At 36.5% G+C, this 20088-nt stretch overlaps 1 protein-coding gene across 9 annotated transcripts in view; it reads left to right on the top strand.

Annotated features, from left to right (window-relative positions):
- ZNF385B (zinc finger protein 385B) overlaps positions 1–20088 on the top strand; it is a 407917-nt gene that overhangs the window by 365883 nt on the left and 21946 nt on the right. For all 9 annotated transcript variants that reach the window (XM_045480384.1, XM_045480383.1, XM_045480382.1 and 6 more), the window contains one exon: positions 9893–10055. In XM_045480384.1, coding sequence (XP_045336340.1) covers positions 9893–10055 — 163 coding nt within the window. The remainder of the gene's footprint in view (positions 1–9892; positions 10056–20088) is intronic.

The following is a 20088-nucleotide window of genomic DNA, read 5'->3' as shown; positions in this document are numbered from 1 at the left end:
AAACTGATTATTCACATTTCCCTAAACATAAATTCATTTTTCCAGACATATTTTTCTTATCATAGTCTTCTCTTTATTGGGAGCATGATCTATTGCTTTCAAAATCCTTTCCATTATTGAAGGCCCATCTGAAGGCCCTTTCTTTTCTATAATTTTCATACCATTTTTTAAATCTTGGAGCAGGGGTGTTAATTTTGTTACCTGATTACCACAAATATACTTAGGAAAACATATAGCTAGAATATATCCATAATCACAAATTAGGGTATGGAAACTAGGAAAATCTTAAATTTCTCCTTCAATTCAATTTAATACTTAAAAAAAAACCAAAATCATGTCTAATTGTGAAAGAAGAAAAATAATTATTTGAAGCATCTAATGCCTATTTCAGCATCATGGGCAATAGCACAACTTTGGAAACAACCTAAATATCCATCAATAAGGTGCTGTTGGAATAAATTATGGTTCATCCATACAATGGAATAAACATATCCAACCACTCAAGAAGTTAGAAAAATTTTTAATTACTCATTTGAAGAATCTGTAAAATCTATTGCTAAGAAGAACAGGCAAATGCAAAACAGCATATGTGCTATGTAGTCATTTGTCTAAAAAGGGAAGAATGGAAAATGCACACATATGTGTATGTTTGCTTGATAGGCATGCAAATTATCTCTGGCAGGACACACACAAAGTGACAACTAGTTGCTAGGTCTGAGAGGTAGACTTTTCACTCTGTATACTTCTTTTATATACTTTTCAGGTGTATGGTTGTACTACCTAGACAAAAAATAAACACAAGTTTTAAAGTAACAAAAGTAATGGTTATTGGACACAAAATTCTATAGAAATCTTGGTTGGTTCAAGTTCAAAGATTATAAATCTGCCCAATATTATAACTGTTAATTAAGAAAATCATTCTTTTGAAACATTTCAGATCCTTCAGTGGAATTTGACTTTGAATCCTTTTTATCTCATGCCTGAATGATTGTAACAGCCTCCTTTTCTACTTTGCCCACCCCCAGCCTCCTCACCATACACACATAGCTTGTACTCCACACAATAACCAGAGTGATTATTTTATAAACAGAACTTAAACAAGGTTACTTGTCTATTCAAAACCCTGCAGGGATTTCCCATCTCCTCAGATTAAAGTCAAGATCCTTGCAATGGCCATTTGCTGTTCCCTGGATCTGAAATGCTTTTCTCCCATCTACCTGGTTAACTCCCTCACTTCATTTAGGTCTCTCTGCAAATGCCCCCTCAATAAAAGACTTATCTTGATACCTAAAATGGCACCCCATCCCATTATAGTCTACCGTACTTACCATTCCTGATTGTTTTTATAGCACCGCTTAACTGCTCATAAATGTATCACTTATCACTTAACACTACCCTTAAATATATATAAATTTATATTTTATTATCTATCTCCCATGCTAGAATATAAGTTTTACTAGACCTGCATCCCACAACACTCAGAATGATGCCTAAAACATAACAGGTATTCAATATGCATTTGTTGAATTAAAGGATGAATGGACTGTCGGCATTAAATTCCTGCTTTTAGAAGATTTTTCCTACTCTGTCCCATATATGTATTATATTCAATTCAAAAACATTTTATTGAGTCTGTACCATACAATAAGTACTTGAGAAGACTCAAAGATGAGTAAGACACAGTTCACATTAATTATTATCATACATTATATGAACAACCTTTGTTGTGACTATTATTGGTGAATAGAATTTTTAAATGTTTATTTATTTATTTTGAGAGCACACACACATGCGTGCACACATGACTGGAGGAGGGGCAGAGAGAGAAGGAGAGACAAAGTCTAAAGCAGGCTCCCTGTTGTCAGCACAGAGCCCAACATGGGGCCCCATCCCACCAACCACGAGATAATGACCTGAGCTGAAATCAAGAGTCCGGCATTCAACTTACTGAACCACCCAGGCACCCCAGTGATAGAACTTTTAGACAATATCACACAGATTCAGAAACTAGAAGCCCACCTCGCTGATTATATCGGGTAAATTTATATTTTTTATATTTATGGGTATTTTATATTTTTTTAAATTTTTTATTGGTAAATTGAAGTTATAGGCATTTTTATTTTAGTTTTGCCTCCAGTAGACCAATATCTTACATATGAGAACATTGACAAGATTAATCTGGAATGAAAATTTCTAGTTTAATCTTGTACTTTAGTGTAGAGACCACCTTAATATGACTCAGGTTAGCTAAGTGACTACTAAATATGCACAACTGCATCATTTTTACTTAGTTTTATCTGTATGTTTTGAAAGGGTGTGGTATTAGTCTTTACATTTACATATTCACTTAATTTTGAATTATAAAATGTATGCTAGGTTTTAAAAATTGGTTTAGGGCTTGGAGGTATGAGTTTTACTAAAAACTACTTTGTAAAAGAGATTTTAAAATGAGTAATGATACATAAATAATATATTAAACATATATAACATATTACTAACGCCATTCTTCAACCAGTTTTCTGATCACTGCACTTTCAAAGTTACTTTGCCACTTTTGTCTACTTTACAGATATTATATATCAAATATAAGGAGACACAATGCAAATTCTAATTTTAGATTTATTTTGTGTCATTTATGTAAATTTCCTTAATATGGGAATGGAAGTAAATGTAATACCTTCTAGACTGATTAAAAATTAATGTGTGGAAGCCTGGGAGCCTAATTTAAAAGACCATCAGAAGACTTGAATTAGTTAGCTATAGACTCACAGCTTTAATGTGTAGACCTGAATTATACTGAATTACTTATCATTGAGTACCAAAAATCACTCTTATAAAGCACATAATGGCAATCCGTTTCCCCACTGAAAGATAGCAGCACTTTCAAACATATTAGATACTTAGAATGTAACTGTGAAATCACTGTAAATTCTGAATTGCCCTTCTTTATATTTCAAGGTAGCTGAGAATGAGCAACTAAAATTTCCCAGTTTAATATAAGATGTGAAGATAATTTGGGAGAGGTAGATAGTTTCCACTTTTGGGAAAATCATAAAATAAGTGACTCAAGAATATTAAGTAATTATTACCGAATCCTTAATGTTTTGTAGCATACTATAAAAATAAAAGACGGCATCCATGTGTTGCATAAAAACTCTAAGATTTAAAAGTTCTAACACATTAGGCCCCATATGCATAATTCTTAGAGAAAATTAGATATTTTTATAATTTATAAATGTTCTCATTATTTCATAGTCAAGATTATGTTGGTGTACAGAACACTAATTTTCCCATTTGGGGCATAATAACTTAGAGAATCTGGTTTATAAATGCATTCTATGTGGAGTTCATGATTAGCTCCCTTATGATTTGGGGGATAAGTTAAGGGCATATTTTCCGGGGTTTTATTTACTTCATCTTGCCTCGATTGAACTGTAGAGCAAATACTAGGAGTTTACACATACATTTATTATTAAATTGACTCAAATATTGACCCCCAAGCCCAGACAACAAGATAAATATATCTTTCAAAATTGTAATGTAATATGAAATGGAGAGTAAGCAGTCTTATTTTCTTAGGGTAAGCATTTCAGATACTTTTTGCTTAATTCTTAACTAAATTCTCATGATGTTAAAGAAATTGTGACATTAAATAAATCTCATTTTCTTATCCGTTATTTATGTTGAAAAAAATTCTCATAAACCTTAGGTTGGTGGGGGAAAAATATTTTCAAAATACAATCTCTGTAATTTGTGATATTCATGAATAGAATTTGGAAATTAATATTCTGGAAGAAACTTCATCTTGACACATATGTATGATTGAGTTGTTTTTTAACTGTGGCCTAATTTGAAAAAAAAAAAGGAAAGAATAAGGAGGAGAGAGCAGAATTCAATGAAATGAAATGATTTGGTTTCATCTTAAAGGATCTGGGGCTCAGATCACAGTTGACATGGTCAAGTTCATATAACTAACTGTCTCTTTAATGCCCTGCTTTACTCAACCCTAACTGGAAACGTATGGTATAGGTGAATATTCAGGAGAAGAATCTTAGATTGCTGGAAATCATCTAAAATTAATAATCCACCTATTGGGTGCCTAGGTGGTTCAGTCGATTAAGTGTCTGTCTCTTGATTTTGGCTCAGGTCATGATCTCACAGTCATGAGAAAGAGGCTTGCGTTGGGCTCCACACTTGGCTGGGCATGGAGCCTGCTTGGAATTCTCTCTCTCCCTCTCCCTCTGCCCCTCCCCTGCTTGTGTATGCTCTCTCTAAATTAATTAATTAATTAATTAATTAAATTAATAATTCACCTTCACATAATTGAAATATAAAACTCACTGGAAAAATGATGCAAAATTTTCTTCACTTGGAACTCTGCAAAAAACAATTTTATTTTTTTAAAGCACTTAAAAAAAAGACTTTTTGCTGTATTCTCAATGATTTTAAACTCAAACTTCAGTGTTTTTCTAGTTCATTATGTAAATTCTGTCATAGTTGTTAGGTCCATTTATAGCTTCTCCATGTTTCAATATGTAAAGTAATTCCACCAGTGAATCATGTTCCAGAAACACGAGCTTTGAGACTTTTAGCTAATAGGCTACATTTGAAAAATTAACTTGATAACTTAGAGCCCACTAAAGGAAGAAATGAGCTAATTTGCCTACATGGGAATGTTTTGATAACGTGAACAAATATATGTGTAAAGCTCATGTTTTCAAATATTGGCATTTTAAAACAGCAGCAACCCAAGAACTCCACTTTTGTCTAATGGTATTTGATAGAATCTAAATTGAGCCCAAAGAGAATTAGCAGTCCAGAATGCACATCATTTCTTCCTAAAGAACCATGTCTTTTCTCTTTAGCAATATAGAAATATTTGGAGTTGATGGTTTTGTTTTTTTTTTTTTTTACATATGTACTCTAAAGCCATTGAATATGAAACGCTATGGCCGGAACTCTGGCCATGCAGGAATCCAGAGCGCACCATTCACTCATTCCTGGAGTTGCACAGCGTGGCGACTATGCACAGATTGTAGCAACCTGGAGTGTTTCACTTAGCTATAAATTAGAAATTAGCAAGGACATTATGTCTTTGTAAACTAAAAAGCTCATATTGGTTATAATTTTGTCTGGACTTTGTTTTCAATAGATCCCAATAGATTGAGGATTGAATGAAGTAAATATCAAAGCCAGTAGTATGTCATTACTGATAGTGTAAGCCTTACAATTGCAAATACCAGCAGAAAGATTTACTAGCAATCTTTGGATTAAGTAAGCTTTGCTCTTGGGTGCATTTTATGTTTCATATGCTGTAGCTTTGTCTCTGAAAGTGTGTGATTTTGTCAATGCAACAATATGCAAAAAGCCTTTTAATAGTTAAAAATAGTCTGTGTTAAAGTAAAGATTTAAATAATGATTTAGCTATTTATTAATCTTTAGTTTGTGTCTTAATATGTTTAGCTGTAGTATTTTAAGTGCCATGCTTTTATCTCAAACAATTATTAAAGCTTCGATATAAATAATTTAGTTGTTTTAATATAGGATTATAGTTTGGAGCAGAGGATAAAATCTGTGATGCAAAAGCATCATCTTACTTTATAACCATTTTCTCTACAAAATGCCTATGAAAAGAACATTTGTTGTTTTAATTGTAGAACACTATTATACATTTTCTGCTTTACAGGGGATAATAATTTTCAGAGTAGCACCCTGTGACCCTCTTTCCCTGTTGTGCCCCTCCACATTGCCACTTCAGAACCCCACCCCCAGAGCAGGCCCCAGCTGGAATGTCCCTTTGTCATGAAGCTTCCGTGATCGCCTCCAAACCAAAGAGATTTGCCCCTTCTCTAACTCCTATTCCTCTTTGTTGCTCTTTACACCCCACTTTACAATTCCACTCTCTGCTTTGAGTTGTAGTTATTTGCAAGCCTTTCTTTTCCTTCCAACCACTCTTGTGAGTAGGGGTCTTTATTTTTAATCTTTCTCAATGTCTAGCACGTGGCAGGTAGTAAATAGTTTTTTGTGCAACAATAATAATGTTTTCCCATTTTAATGTAGCCCATTTTTATGGTAGTTCATCTGACCTCTTTCTTATTTGGCCTTTTAGTGTATAGAGTTTTTCTGAAAAGTAACTGACCTCTTCTATTTCCCATGTAGCACTGCTTAACACACTGAAATCTAAGGTCTCAGAAAAATAGGCACCAATAGTTTTACTGATGCAATTTATTTAATGAAGGAAAGAGTTCTCATTAGTTTTCAAAAAGCAACCGGATGGGACTTATTGGTAAATAAATAGTTGAGGACTTTGTTCTTCCCCACTTTGTAAGTTTGTCTTTGGACTGTCCTTTCTATACAAAATGAGCACAGTTTAATGTCATGTTTCAAGATCCAAGGCACCTCTCTGAAGTCCAAATTAGGAATAAGGTAAAAACCAGAAATGGGAGTGTAGTGCATTTTAGAAATTTTTAGTGTTATGTTTTTATTTTTGAAGCAATGCATTATCTCTGTCTTTAACTTTTTTGTTTGGACCAGTGGGGTCCACTGGGGAGGAGAGATGTAGAGATTTTGGGAAAACAAAAGGCTTTAGTAACAAAAATGGAGATAAACAGAAGAGAAAATTCCAGGATGTCATTTCCTGTCGAAGCTATTCCTCTGCCAGTAGATGGTCAGGTTGCTACTGGGGTGACCTGTGAGAGAAAAACCTAGATACTAATGAATTCTTATGTGGAAGTCAGTATGGTGGTTTAGGCGACTTTTGAATTCTGACAATTCTTAGCAAGAGGTTTCTTTGATCATTGCCAGTTAGGGGCATGGTAGCACTTTTGGCCGGGAAGCAGAAAGCAAGCCATTAGAGCTAGACAAATACATGTCTGCTGTTTAGTCACTGAGGTGTAAAGTAAGTCAGTTTGGTCAACCAGGTCTCTTAGAAGTGATACAAGAACCATTGTTGATTGAGCTTGATTGTGTTGCCTAGTTCATGGGTTTTCTGGCTCTTGTCCTTGTTTCTTTCGTTCCTCAACTAAGGAGAGTCCTAGATAATGAAGTCAGGTTAATCGTGTTACTATTTAACAGTGTCTCAGTTTCACTTGAAGATTTGCCCAGGATTTAGAAGCTGTTGACACTGCCCCAGACACAGTACTGAGGATAGCAAAGTGCTAGTACCAAGAATACCACACGGGAGTTGGAAAGATGCAAATGTGAGGGAGTGGTGCCTGCCACTATCTTTATTCCACAGTCCTTCCCAAATAACATTCAGTAGAAGCTAAGTTCCCTTGGTGCACTTCTCTCCATGCCCCAAAACTCAAAAGGGAAGTGGATCATGGCTATGGAGAGTTCTTTCCATCTTGGCATCCAGTGAGGCATCACTTAGCTGGATCTTTATCTCAAGTGCTAATTGATGCTGTTAACTTTCTGCAGTGATGCCAGGAAATTGTAATTGAGGAAATGACACTCTGCTTATCTTGTGCTAGGAGGTTTTATTTAGAGAACCGTACGTTTCGTTTCATTAGCCGAAGGGCACTAAAGTAACATCACACTATTTAGTATACTGGAAAGATGAGTTATTAGGTCTCCTGATACCATGTAGAAATTGTTATATACCTAAAAAGTAAGACTTTCTGAGCTCTTTAGCAGAAGGATCAGGCCTAAGGTACTATACTAGTATATTTTCCATGAATTAAGTAGTTTTTTCCTACTCATAGAAGCTTCTATTAAGACATACTCTTTCACTGAGTCATTAAAAGCAGCATGCTTTTTTTGTAACTTTTCCCTTTTAATAAAATTATAATGTTAACTTAGTGTGAGTATGTGTACGTAAATGTGTGGGCAAATCATTAAATAGGGGTATCCAATGTAAGCATTCCAGATCTACAGAACGGCTTCTACACCCACCTGTGTGACTTTTGACATGTTATTTAACTTCTCTGTGCCTAGTTTTCTGTTTGTAAAATGCTAATTGATAATGGTACCTACCTCACAGAGTATTATGAGGATTAAATGAGCCAATACACATAATACATTTAGAACTATGCTTGGCAGTGGTTCAGTAATATTAGTCATTATTATTATTACTTCATGTTATCAATTTTTAAATTTTTATTTGAATATTTTCTTAATTTATATCCAACCATCTATATCAACTAGACTTAACCGTTCTTAGTTCATAATACATAAAGAACTTATGTTGTACTTTTCTCCTTCCTTGGTATCGTTATTTTTTTCCAGCTTGACAGAGATCAACATGAGAAGTCCTTAAGCAAACCAACTATAGCAAACCAAGTCCTTAAGCAAACCAATATAAGTCAATACAAGGCTATTGACCTTGGGTGATCAGTGTTAAATGCTAAGAAAATCACTTACATATCTTTAGTTGAAATACAGAATTAAAACCTGGCTCCTTCTGTCCATTTTTACTCTCATCTCCCTACTTACACATGTGTGCACATTCACACATACGCACCCCGTCTGTATCCAGCTTGCTGAGGAAAATGAGTGAAAACACTAGTGCAACCATCTTCAAACACATACATGTATAAGGAAAACTGACATTTTATAAAGTCTTTATTTTAGAAATTCTCTAATGAAAAGTCATTTTATGATAAGTTTATCATCTATTTCTCCTTTATAACTAAGCTAATATACCAGATAATATATGTTTTAATTTGTTTTTGTTTTTTTTTTTTGTTTGCTTCTGTCAAATGCATGTTTGTATTTTCAGGTTCTATTCAAAATGAAATTGAAGCAAATATACTTAGATTCTTTTGTTAATATGTTTATTAGTGCTAGATGCCCAAAATATAAAATCTGTGTTCTTTAGGCAGAGAGAGATTTTTCAAATGTCAACAAATTGACCAAATATTTTCTTGTTTTACTGTAATCTGGTTTTTGATTTTTAAAGATTTTTAGTAGTCACTTGTCTTGATTTCTTTTCTTCCTTTCGATCTAGTATTGAAGTCACAGTTCCACCTATACTTTGTGTATAAGTGAGTGAAACCCTAACTGCTTTGACTTCAGAATCTCATCTGAGATGAGAAACAAGGATTGTCCCTACCTCCTCTGTGGCTTAAATTATCTGTTTTTGAGGGGCGCCTGGGTGGCTCAGTCAGTTAAGTGACCAGCTTTGCCTCAGGTCATGATCTCATGGTTCGTGGGTTTAAGCCCTACATCGGGCTCTGCGCTGACAGCTCGGAGCCTGGAGCCTGCTTCAGATTCTGTGTCTCCCTCTCTCTCTGCCCCTCCCCCACTAGTGCTTTGTATCTCTCTCTCTCTCTCTCTCTCTCTCTCTCAAAAATAAACATTAAAAATTAAAATAAATGAATAATAAATAAAAATAAATTATCTGTTCTTGGAACTGGAATCATCAAAATGATGCATGAAGCACATGTAGATGACTCTAAAATGTAGCACCATTTCCACCCACCAGCAAGTTGCTTTGTCACATCAGTTGCTCTCAGAGCAGAGCCCAGAAGAAAGTAGATACAGGGCAAACAGGCTTTTAGCTGAAGGGAAACAAAGTGGGATGTTTGTGGAAGGACATACCCAAAGCAGCTTGATGCCAGCTAAATGTTTGAAAAGTAACCCCACAGGGAGTGTTGGGAGGGAGCTGATGACAAAGCTCACCTTCATCACAATTGTGGCCTGGTGCTGTTGTCCACTCACGTAATGTATGATTTTAAAAGACACAGGTCCTCTGTGCTATAGAGAAGGTTTCAATGTACAAAAACCCCTTAGATACTGGTTGGCCACTTCATGAAATGCCAAAACCGTAGTTGAGTGCTGAGTTGTAAATGTCCGTGGTGCCTATGAATGAATGTATATTTTCCTGCATGATCATCCATTGTGGTGTTTGTAAGTAGCAAAAAAAATGAGCCTGATTTGTTCTCCTTTGTAGAGCCAGGCCGAGGCCCACTACAAAGGAAGTAAACATGCCAAGAAGGTCAAAGCACTAGAGGCAACGAAAAATAAACCCAAAATGGTTTCTTCCAAGGACAGCGCAAAGGCTAATCCCAGCTGCTCCATCACTCCAATCACAGGCAACAGCTCTGACAAATCAGGTCAATGACACTTTTTGTTCTTTACATTCTTTGTGTTTCTCCTGGTCCCCTGCCCCAACCCTACACTCCTCCCCTCGGCAGTTGCATGTTACTCTCCATGATTTGTTTTTATGATATTAATATGTTTCCTTCACAGGAAGGGTTATGTGTTTGCACGGAATCTAGGCATTTGATATGTTACCATTCCATGTTGTTAAATATATACATTTAAGTATATATATGTGTGTGTGTAAATATATATATATATATGTATATGTATATATGCATGAAAATAAGCAGAGGCTACTTGGTCACAATGTGTTTAGACAAAAATCAAGAAATGGATCTAATCTAAAATACTGAGTTTGTTACCTTTTTATTCACTTTATGTTTGGTTTTTGCTATTGCTATTTTCAGTGAAGGAATTCTTAAAGTTGTTTATTAATAGACATTTTTATATTCTTTTACCGCAGTAAAGGGGAGTGGAGGGGCAAAAAGGTGAAGTTTTCTGAGAGTGGCATTATTGAATGAATCTGGAAATGTGTTCAGTAATAAGAGATTTTGATTTTTGAAAATCTGTGTAGAGTTCCCCTCACAGTTACATGAACTTGAGGATTTTAAGGGAGCTATTTAAAAGTTATGAATTGACTAACAGAACTTTACATAATTGGAAATGGGCTACTAGGAAATGCCTCCTAAGAAGAGTCTGCATTTCAGGGGTGCCTGGGTGGCTCAATCAGTTAAGCGTCTGACTTCGGCTCAGGTCATGATTTTGTGGTTCATGAGTTTGATCCCCACATCAGGCTCTGTGTTGACAGCTCAGAGCCTGGAGCTTGCTTTGGATTCTGTGTCTCCCTCTCTCTCTGCCCCTACCCCGCTTGTGCTCTCTCTCTCTTTCTCTCAAAAGTAAATAAACATTAAAAAAAGTAAAAAGAAAAAAAAGTTAAAAAAATAAGAGTCTGTATTTCATAGTCCAATGAATCAGCAGTTTTTCTGAGTAGATTCAAACTGAATGACTCAGAAAGAAGAGAAAAAAATCACTCTTCTAGCATGTATATCATGAAATTGGATGTTTAAAAGACTTTCACACATAACTGCCCTTCAGGGAGCAAGATGGATAAGTAATCTCGTTTCACTAACTGAGGAACAGTGTCTATGAAAGGAGACTAACAGATTATATCCCTTTCCCTTATGTTTGACTCTGTCTTCAGGGACCTCTCTGTTGTTGGAAGCGCACATGCACATGCATGCACACACACAAACACATACACAAACACACTTCTCTTCTGAATCTCTTCTGCTCTTCATATCCTTGTAAAATCTGAGGGGAAGACTTAACAATGCTTTCCTGTGGCTGCTCAGGGCCTTTGGAGAAGAGCAAATCCACTACTATAAGAGGAACTTTCAGATAGCCTGGTCAGGCAAAAAGACTATTTAGGAAAAGACAATTATTGATCAGGTCCCAGGAATGCTGGTTCTAAGAGCTCTACAGCCTAGGGTTGAGTTAACCCAAATTTGATAAGAAAACCTTTTTGTTCTTTGTGTGATGGAATCACTAAATCATGTTATCTGATGAACAGATAATACTAGATTATTACATCACACCTGTTCCCTTCTAAAGAATAAAGTCTTTTTATGTATGTTATGTAATTAATCTTTCACCCAGGTCTATCAGATACTAGGATAAAGCATTATCCACAGTTTACGAAATAGCAAACTAAGGCAAAGTCCATATTGCAGCAGTTATTACTGGAGGTTACCCAGTGTTTGGAAGAACAGGATCCATCATCTCCTGACTTCCTGCCTCGTTTCATTTTCTACAAGATATTGTTGCCTCTATGAAACATACCCTGCCAAAGGTTTTATTACCTGAATTATGCTCTTGAAGCAAAGCAGAACTTATACACAAAATGATAAAACAACGTGAGCCCATTCTTTCAGCTTATTTTGTGTTGCAAGCTAATAGCACAGTTGGTAGGTGTTGTGAATGTCCCAGTATTGCTGTTGTGTATGCTCAGTGCTCCCCTTAGTTATATTATTACTTGGGAATTGGGTTTGTCTAGGGATAGTAGCAAAAGTATTGAGTGGAAAGAAAATGTTAAAAATAGAGAAGGATCAACAAAAGTAGAGAAGACAATTAAAAAGAGAAGGAAAGACGTGGAAGAAGAGGAAAGGAAGCACGAAAAAAAAAAAGTCAAAGACTAAGATACACAGCCAAGGAAAAAGCAATGTGGAAATAGAAAATCCAAATACAGGGGCCTGGGTCACAATACCTACTCGGGGGCCTGAGTACCTTATACCTACAAGGTACCCAATGAACACATGTGAAAATTTAAACAATTCAAGGGACTTATTCCTACTGTCGAATACTAGTGGCAGCTTAGTGAAAGAGACTTTCTAAGCACTTGTGTTTGCCTCGTGAGCGTTAAGTACACACTAGGATCAAGTAGGAAAGAGAACTGAGGTCTAGAAGAACCGTAGGGGGTGAGAGTAGGGAGAGAGCCACAGAATCTCTTCCTCGGTAGCTATGTGGTGGTCTCTGACCCTGCATCCTCTGCTTCCTCCGCCACTTCTCTATCCACTGCAAAGTTCTTGTGGTCTAACAGCATTGGCCTCACTCACTGTGTCATTGTCCAGACTTGGACTAGAAGTAATGGTAACCAGTGACATTTTGGAGTTACCTCATTTTCCATGTTTCCGTACTCAAGATATGTGTAAATTATTTGGTAATTCATTGGTCAGCTTATTCAGATTACTTCTTCCTTTCCCTATGTTTTCTACAAATATTAACACTAATGAACTTATTTTATTTGTTCTGTCATATCCACAAAAGCAATACCAAAGTTGTTGAAAGGTGGCACTACTTAAAAATAAAGTGGGTTGTGGGGCACCTGGGTGGCTCAGTCGGTTAAGTGGCCGACTTCGGCTCAGGTCATGATCTCGCGGTCTGTGAGTTCGAGCCCCGCGTCAGGCTCGGTGCTGACAGCTCAGAGCCTGGAGCCTGTTTCAGATTCTGTGTCTCCCTCTCTCTGACCCTCCCCCATTCATGCTCTGTCTCTCTCTGTCTCAAAAATAAATAAACATTAAAAAAAAATAAAACTAAAAAATAAAGTAGGTTGTATTTGCTAAATAGATATATGTTCTTCTGTCACCTTCAACTGAATATCAGTGTCTAAGCAAGAATTCCCACATGCATTTAGTAGAACTTTCAAGTTAGAAAATTAGAAACTTTGCCCAGCTGAGAAATCTGGTCTAAACAATGTAATGTGTAATCTATTGCTAACTACCTATTTCTGAATCCTTAAAAAGCTCCCACAGCTTTGTCAGAGTCCTAGATTTTTCAGAAACTGGTTTTGATTCCATTTAAAACTCTGTTTTAGAAGAACAGAAGACTTGAAATCCAGTCCTTCATAAATGGTCTACGTGGAATGTAGAGAGGAAGAGGAAGGGAAAGGGCAGAGGAATAGCGACTATGACACTTAACTGACCAAAATGTTTTATTTGAGACAATGTTTTATTTGTCTCTAAGAAATCAACCAAAACTTAGAGTAACAGTCACAGTGCAAAGTCATGGTTGACTGCCAATTCTTATGAGACCGAAGTTCCCTAGCATTGGTCTTTCATTTCTGAATGAGGAGTTCCTATCAAGCAGACATGTGCAGTAGCTACAGAGAAAGTTCTTAGATATTTAAATCAAAAGTGAACCTGTTGGTTACTTGATGTCTCAGCCACCAGATTTCAAATATCCAGATGTTCACAGCATCCACGTGACTAGCTAATTCCATTTCCATTCTCATATTTTAGCATCAGTAACTTAGCAATAGAGGACAAATCATGTTCAATTGGCACAAATCTTGAGGGAGAGGAAATAGATATCAAGGAAAGGAACTCCTGGGAGTGGAGCATCCTGGGATTCACCAAACATCAGTCAAGGAAAAGTATTATTTCAGAGTACCTAACAGGGAGCATTGGACCAACAGATAACCTCTGTTTGTTCCTTAAGAGCACAGATTATTTATTCTAAGAAGCAGCCTAACGATCTTCCAAGAGTTAGAAAAGCTTTATTACTTGCTATTTTGGCACTTGGGACAACCTTTTTTTTTGTTTGTTTATTTTATGATACATTTGGAGATATAATGTGGCTCATATTGTAGCTGGGTCTGTGCAATACAAGTAGATTTATTTTAATGGAGCTATCAGATATAAAAATTTCAGGGTATCATGGCAAGCTTTCTTTTTTTTCTCTCAGGTCAGTAAACAAAATGAGCTTAAGTTATAAGAGCGTGTATTTCACTTACTGTAAGAAGCTCTGACCACATGATTGAAAAAATTAAATATGTTTCATTAAAGGCAGTTAAAAATAGTTGTCCCATTCACATGTTAGAAGTTGAGGTAGAGTTAAATGTAAAATCCAAAGAAATGGCTTCCTGGTCTCCCAGGATCTATCCCAACTTTTAACGATGCATCAATGGGAGTTCAAAACATGGTAGGAGGGAGGAGAAATGTGCTTTAGGAGAATTAGGGTCAAAACACAGCAAGCATTAAGCAACTTCAGGAAGATGACTGGGACGTATTAGCCAGACACTCGACCCAAATATCTCCCTGGAGTTCAAGTGTCATAATGCCATATGAGAGTACACTTCCCTGTGCTAATATGCCCTATACATCAAACTGAATGCTCTTTGTGACAGCATTTAACCCCTCGTAACAGGTTCAAAGAAAACCAGAGCCTTCAAAAAACCCTATTTCTTGAAAATAATAAAATATTTTTATAATCAACCTAATGATAAAATATTGTGATAGTCAACCCTAATGGTCCATATGTCTAGTCTTTAGCACTAGATTTTTTAAATTAATTAGATATGAAGTGGGGAAAATCCGTTTCTAGTTCAAAGTATATAAAGCTATTTAGAGCTAAACAGCCTTTAATCAGTTGCTGTCTGAACAGATGAAAGCAGATGGAATGATTCAAAATGCTATAGATATATTTATAAATGCAATTAAGAGCAAAGATAATGAAACCAGCATGTTCTGGTTGAAATATAACAATAGGAACACCTTAAATTCATTCAGTTTACAAAATCCAGTAACATACATTTTTGTATGACCCTCTCAGTAGCCCTGTGACTGTTAGGGCAGAAATTGGTATCCATCTTTTATTCATTCATGCAACAAACTTCATGTCCATTTATTTATTCAAGAAATATTTACTATCTATACTAAATAATATTGCATATATATATGCATATAATATTGCATATATTTACTATCTATACTAAGTAATATTGCATATATGTATATCTGGCCAGATACTAGGGTGCAACAATGAACAGAAAGATATTTTCTTGCCCTCAAAGAGCTTCCAACTTACTGTGTTTTTTTTTTTTTTTTCAACGTTTATTTATTTTTTTTTGGGACAGGTAGAGACAGAGCATGAACGGGGGAGGGGCAGAGAGAGAGGGAGACACAGAATCGGAAACAGGCTCCAGGCTCTGAGCCATCAGCCCAGAGCCCAACGCGGGACTCTAACTCACGGACCGCGAGATCGTGACCTGGCTGAAGTCGGACGCTTAACCGACTGCGCCACCCAGGCGCCCCTACTGTGTTTTTTTAAATGTGTTAGATATTAGGGCTACAAAGGAAAATAATACATAGTTACCACCTTCAAGCTGCTCTCCAAAATATAGTAATGATGAGGACCATGGATCTAGGAAACATGAAATAGTTTGTGTGAGGTTGCAACACTCATATCCTAATAGAGTCAGAACAGGAAGTCAGGGCTTCCTGTTCGACGCATATACCATTATTCCCATTACTTCTAAACTTCTCCTACTTAGGAATAAATACAAGTATCCCAATGAGCCAAGTCAGAAACCACTAAACCACTTTTTTAAGAATTAGTGAGTAGGACCATCCGTTAATTTTTTTCCCAAGTTTTATTTAAATTCCAACTACTTAACATGCAGTGCAGTATTAGTTTCACGTGTAGAATCTAGTGATTCATCACCCACACACAATGCCCAGGTCTCATCAAAAGTGCCCTCCTTAGGGTTGATGGGGGGTGGGAGGGAGGGGAAGGTGGGTGATGGGTATTGAGGAGGTCACCTTTTGGGATGAGCACTGGATGTTGTATGGAAACCAATTTGACAATTTCATATTTAAAAAAATGCCCTCCTTAGTACCCAACACCTATTTAACTCGTCCCCCTGACTACCTTTATATATTATTTTTAAATTACTTGCTGACTATTGATATTTTTCAGTAAAATATATGGCATTGAAAGAGCCATTAAGGCTTTGTTTTTTTAATAATCCTTAGTTCCTCTGCAGTATGTTGTCTGTAGCATTTAACTGTAATAGGACACAGCTTTAGAGGTTACAGATCTTTTCCAGGGAAAGTTTGAATGAAAACACTCATTTTGGGTAACTGCCAAATGTTCTCAAAGCTCCAGTTTGACAATTATAGATTTTATGTGTCTGGAGCCAAATATACTCACTGAAATAGAGGTGGACACTGGGTAAGGCATCTCCAATATGGCAGAAACCTTGAACTGCCCCCCAAAGGGTCCAGCTGGGTTGTCCTGAACACCGTCCACATTTTCAGTGGCATTCTGAATCATTCCATCTAAAATATTCCCACTAGGAATAGGGAGATGGTTTTGTTTATCCTATACCCATGACCCTACCATGGGAACTGTGAGATGACAGTGTCAGAAAAGACAAAAGAAGGAAGGAAAGAGGACAGAATACCTCAGAACAGCTCATTTTAGTCTTCAGCATATTGTGCTTTTGCATTGGGGCAATTCCTCAAGTATGAACCCAAAGTAGTTATCAACTTACCTGCAAAGTCTGTAGTTTAGCTTTTTATGGTTACCCTATTGCTTTACAAAAGTGTATTTTCAGTTTCGTCGAAGAGTCTTTCTGCTGAGGATACAAACGGAGAGACCCTCGCCTCGTCATTTTTATGGGTTCCCCTGTGTGTTTCATAGTTTTTATGTGTTGTTACAAATGGGGCCAAGTTTTCCAAATGACAACTTCTCATTTCCTCTGACGGTCACAGGACTCCATCGATTAGCCAGCAAGGTCTTTGTAACTGCCTCCTCCCCCCTTTCTGTCTCTAGCAACAGGACCTTGTGCTGTTTAGTAGAAGAAAATGATAGTTTTCAGCTTTGACAACATCTGTCATTTATAGACAGGTGCCATCATAAATTTGGCATACATCTATCCGAATCCAGGAGGCCGAGATTTAGTATCCCTCATAAAATAATAGATTAACTATATTTATGACAAACATCTTAAGTCTGAAATTCTGGGGTACAATCATGTAGAACATAAATTGAGTCCCATCTGTCTAAAGAGAACAGACCATTATACTAAGGCTCATATTTTCATGAAATGTACATATATCATTAAGACTTTCAAAGTCAATTTAAAAAATGAAACTGCCTCCATCTTTGCCCATGCACCTTGAATTTGACAACAGCATCCTGCCAGGCAAGGCTGCAGATTCTTAGAGAGTTAAGTGTTGTCATACTCTAGAAACTAACTTCTGAAACTTTTGAGCATTTTATATTGCTTCCAAATCATACTGAGCATTTATTGTTAGTTTCTCGACTTCTGAAAACTATTTCCTAACATTGCTCTAAGAAAGTGAAGCAAAAGTTGAGACTCACTTATGATTTACTGAAGCTCTATTAACTTATAATTTACTTGGGACATGTTATAAACAATTCCAAGAAGCAAAACCTCAGATATCTCCTTGTTAAGGCTTATATCACTATCAAAAACTTTTCTCATCTTTAGACATATTTATTTTAACCAGTATTCATCTCTTTTGATTACACTTATTTACAACCCTTCTGCATTGACAAGATACTGGAACATAAGAGGATTTTGTGTGTACATTGAATAATTTTATAAATGCACCACCATAAATGCCCCTAAGATTTTAATGAAGGTTATTGCATACATTTTATTACATTCCACTTATTTACTTCAGGAAAAATTCTCTTATAGTGAAATATTTTTTTGAGATTGGACGGATGATCAAATAGAATCACTCAATAAATATTTGTAGATTCTTTGTTCAGGGCACTGGTACTAGACGCTTTGGGGGATTCTAGGCCCAGTTCTGATGGTACCACACTAATTTAGCTTTATAGTATAAAGCTTAAAGTGTTTTGCATAGAAACATTTATAAAGTATTTTCCACTTCCCTGACTTCTTTCTGTGAGAATCAGGTTTACTGTTGTGGAAACTGGCATGGCATCACACATTAATAGCTTGGTGTTCTCATTTTTATAGGCCAGCCCTATCAGAATAAAATATGCTGTGGTGGTAAAAATGGTCTGTAATCTGTGTTGTCCAATACGAGTGCCATGAGCTACATATAGCTATTCAGGGCTTGAAATGTGGCTTGTGCTACTGAGAAGCTGAGTATTTAATTTTATTTAATTTTAAGTACTACACATGACTACTGAATTGGACAGCACATCTGTGGACCGTGGTACTCTCTGCTGTTTTAACTAGCCATGACTCCAGAAAAGGCATTCAATTCTCCGAGCCTGTTTTCTCATCTGTAAACTAGGAATAGTGTGCTCCCTGCATCACAGTTTTGTGGATCAAATAAAGTGACTTTGAAAGAGCATTGCAAAATGTAAAGCATAATAAAAATGCCCATTGTTGATAATCCTAGTTTTGAGTTGTTGTTTTTTTTAACCTCTTGTGGAGTGGCCCCTTCCTGCTGCCATCAGTGAGAGGTGACAGGTGGCCCTTGTAGTGGTCAGCTATCATCATCTGCCATTATGCTGTACCTAATATAGTTGATTCTAGAGAGCCAGATCCAATCTTATTAGACTTACCTGCAAAAATAATTTTAACAGCAGTACTACTAATAATTAATGTGTAACTCAATGATTATTGTGTGTCTGATATTTACATGCTAAATGTTTTATGTATACTATCTTATTTAATAATAACGTCCTCTGATGGATACTAGAAAGTGAGACATAGCAAGGGGAAATGATGGCTCAGAGTCATCCAGAGAGAAAATAGCTTCAAGCCAGATTCCCACCCAGGCAGCCTCTCAAATTCACTACCATGATATGCCACCTTTGAATAAAGGTCCATGAACTATAACTGCCTGTGCTTTCTGAAGGCTATTTGAGATTTTTTTCCACTAAGTGATACTTCTAGAAATCTGACACTTCAGAAAAGGGTGTTATTTCTATCCCCACCCTGTTTTACAGCTGGTTTTATTTTTGAAAAATCAAGTTTTGAGTGGCTTTGAATAAGGACATATTAACCACAGTATGATTTTTGCATGCCATTTACATACCTTGCATGTGAGCTTGAACTCACACAGATTAGCTCCACTTCTCACTGACCAGCTAACCTTAACCAAATCATGTTCTCTGACCTGTTTCCCCACCTATAATATGGGAGGGCTCATACCTACCTCCCAGAGTTTTGGGGATTAATGAACTAATAATGCCTGCTTCAGTGCCTATCATGTAACAGACACTCAATAAATGCTAGCCATAAAAAGCAACCATTGTTCAAAGAACTTTCCCAGCCCTGTCCTTTTGATTCTATGATCATTTCATGCCATGCTGCCATGCAACAGTGACCTGAACTTACATTTCTCTTTATGTGCTTATTTTATTATCCCATGGCAATTATTAACACTTGTGTTTTCCTTCCAGATATCAAGGCTTGATGAGCCTGACTCTCCCAGTGGGATATGTAAATATATAGGGAAGGTCCTTCTTGGTCTTCCTCACATTTTTATAAATGGAGAAAATGTCTTTCTACTCCTTCTCCCACAGGTTAATGTAGCTCATCCATCATGGCCACTGTGGCTCCGGGTACTTTGTCCTGCACATGGCAGTCACAGAGTTAGCATATATTAAATTAATACCATTAAAAAGAATTTAATGGGGAAGCTGTAACACCTTCCGTAGACTATGGACAAGGCAAGAAGACCCTGGTTAGCTCTTTTTTCTTCATCTTCAATAAGATGCATGCCCCACCTCCTAGGTCAACAAACTGCTCTA

Source organism: Leopardus geoffroyi, chromosome C1 (assembly GCF_018350155.1).
Source record: "Leopardus geoffroyi isolate Oge1 chromosome C1, O.geoffroyi_Oge1_pat1.0, whole genome shotgun sequence".
Lineage (NCBI taxonomy): Eukaryota > Metazoa > Chordata > Mammalia > Carnivora > Felidae > Leopardus > Leopardus geoffroyi.
The sequence above is the reverse complement of the archived record's forward strand: the minus strand, read 5'-3'. Positions and strand labels throughout refer to the sequence as shown.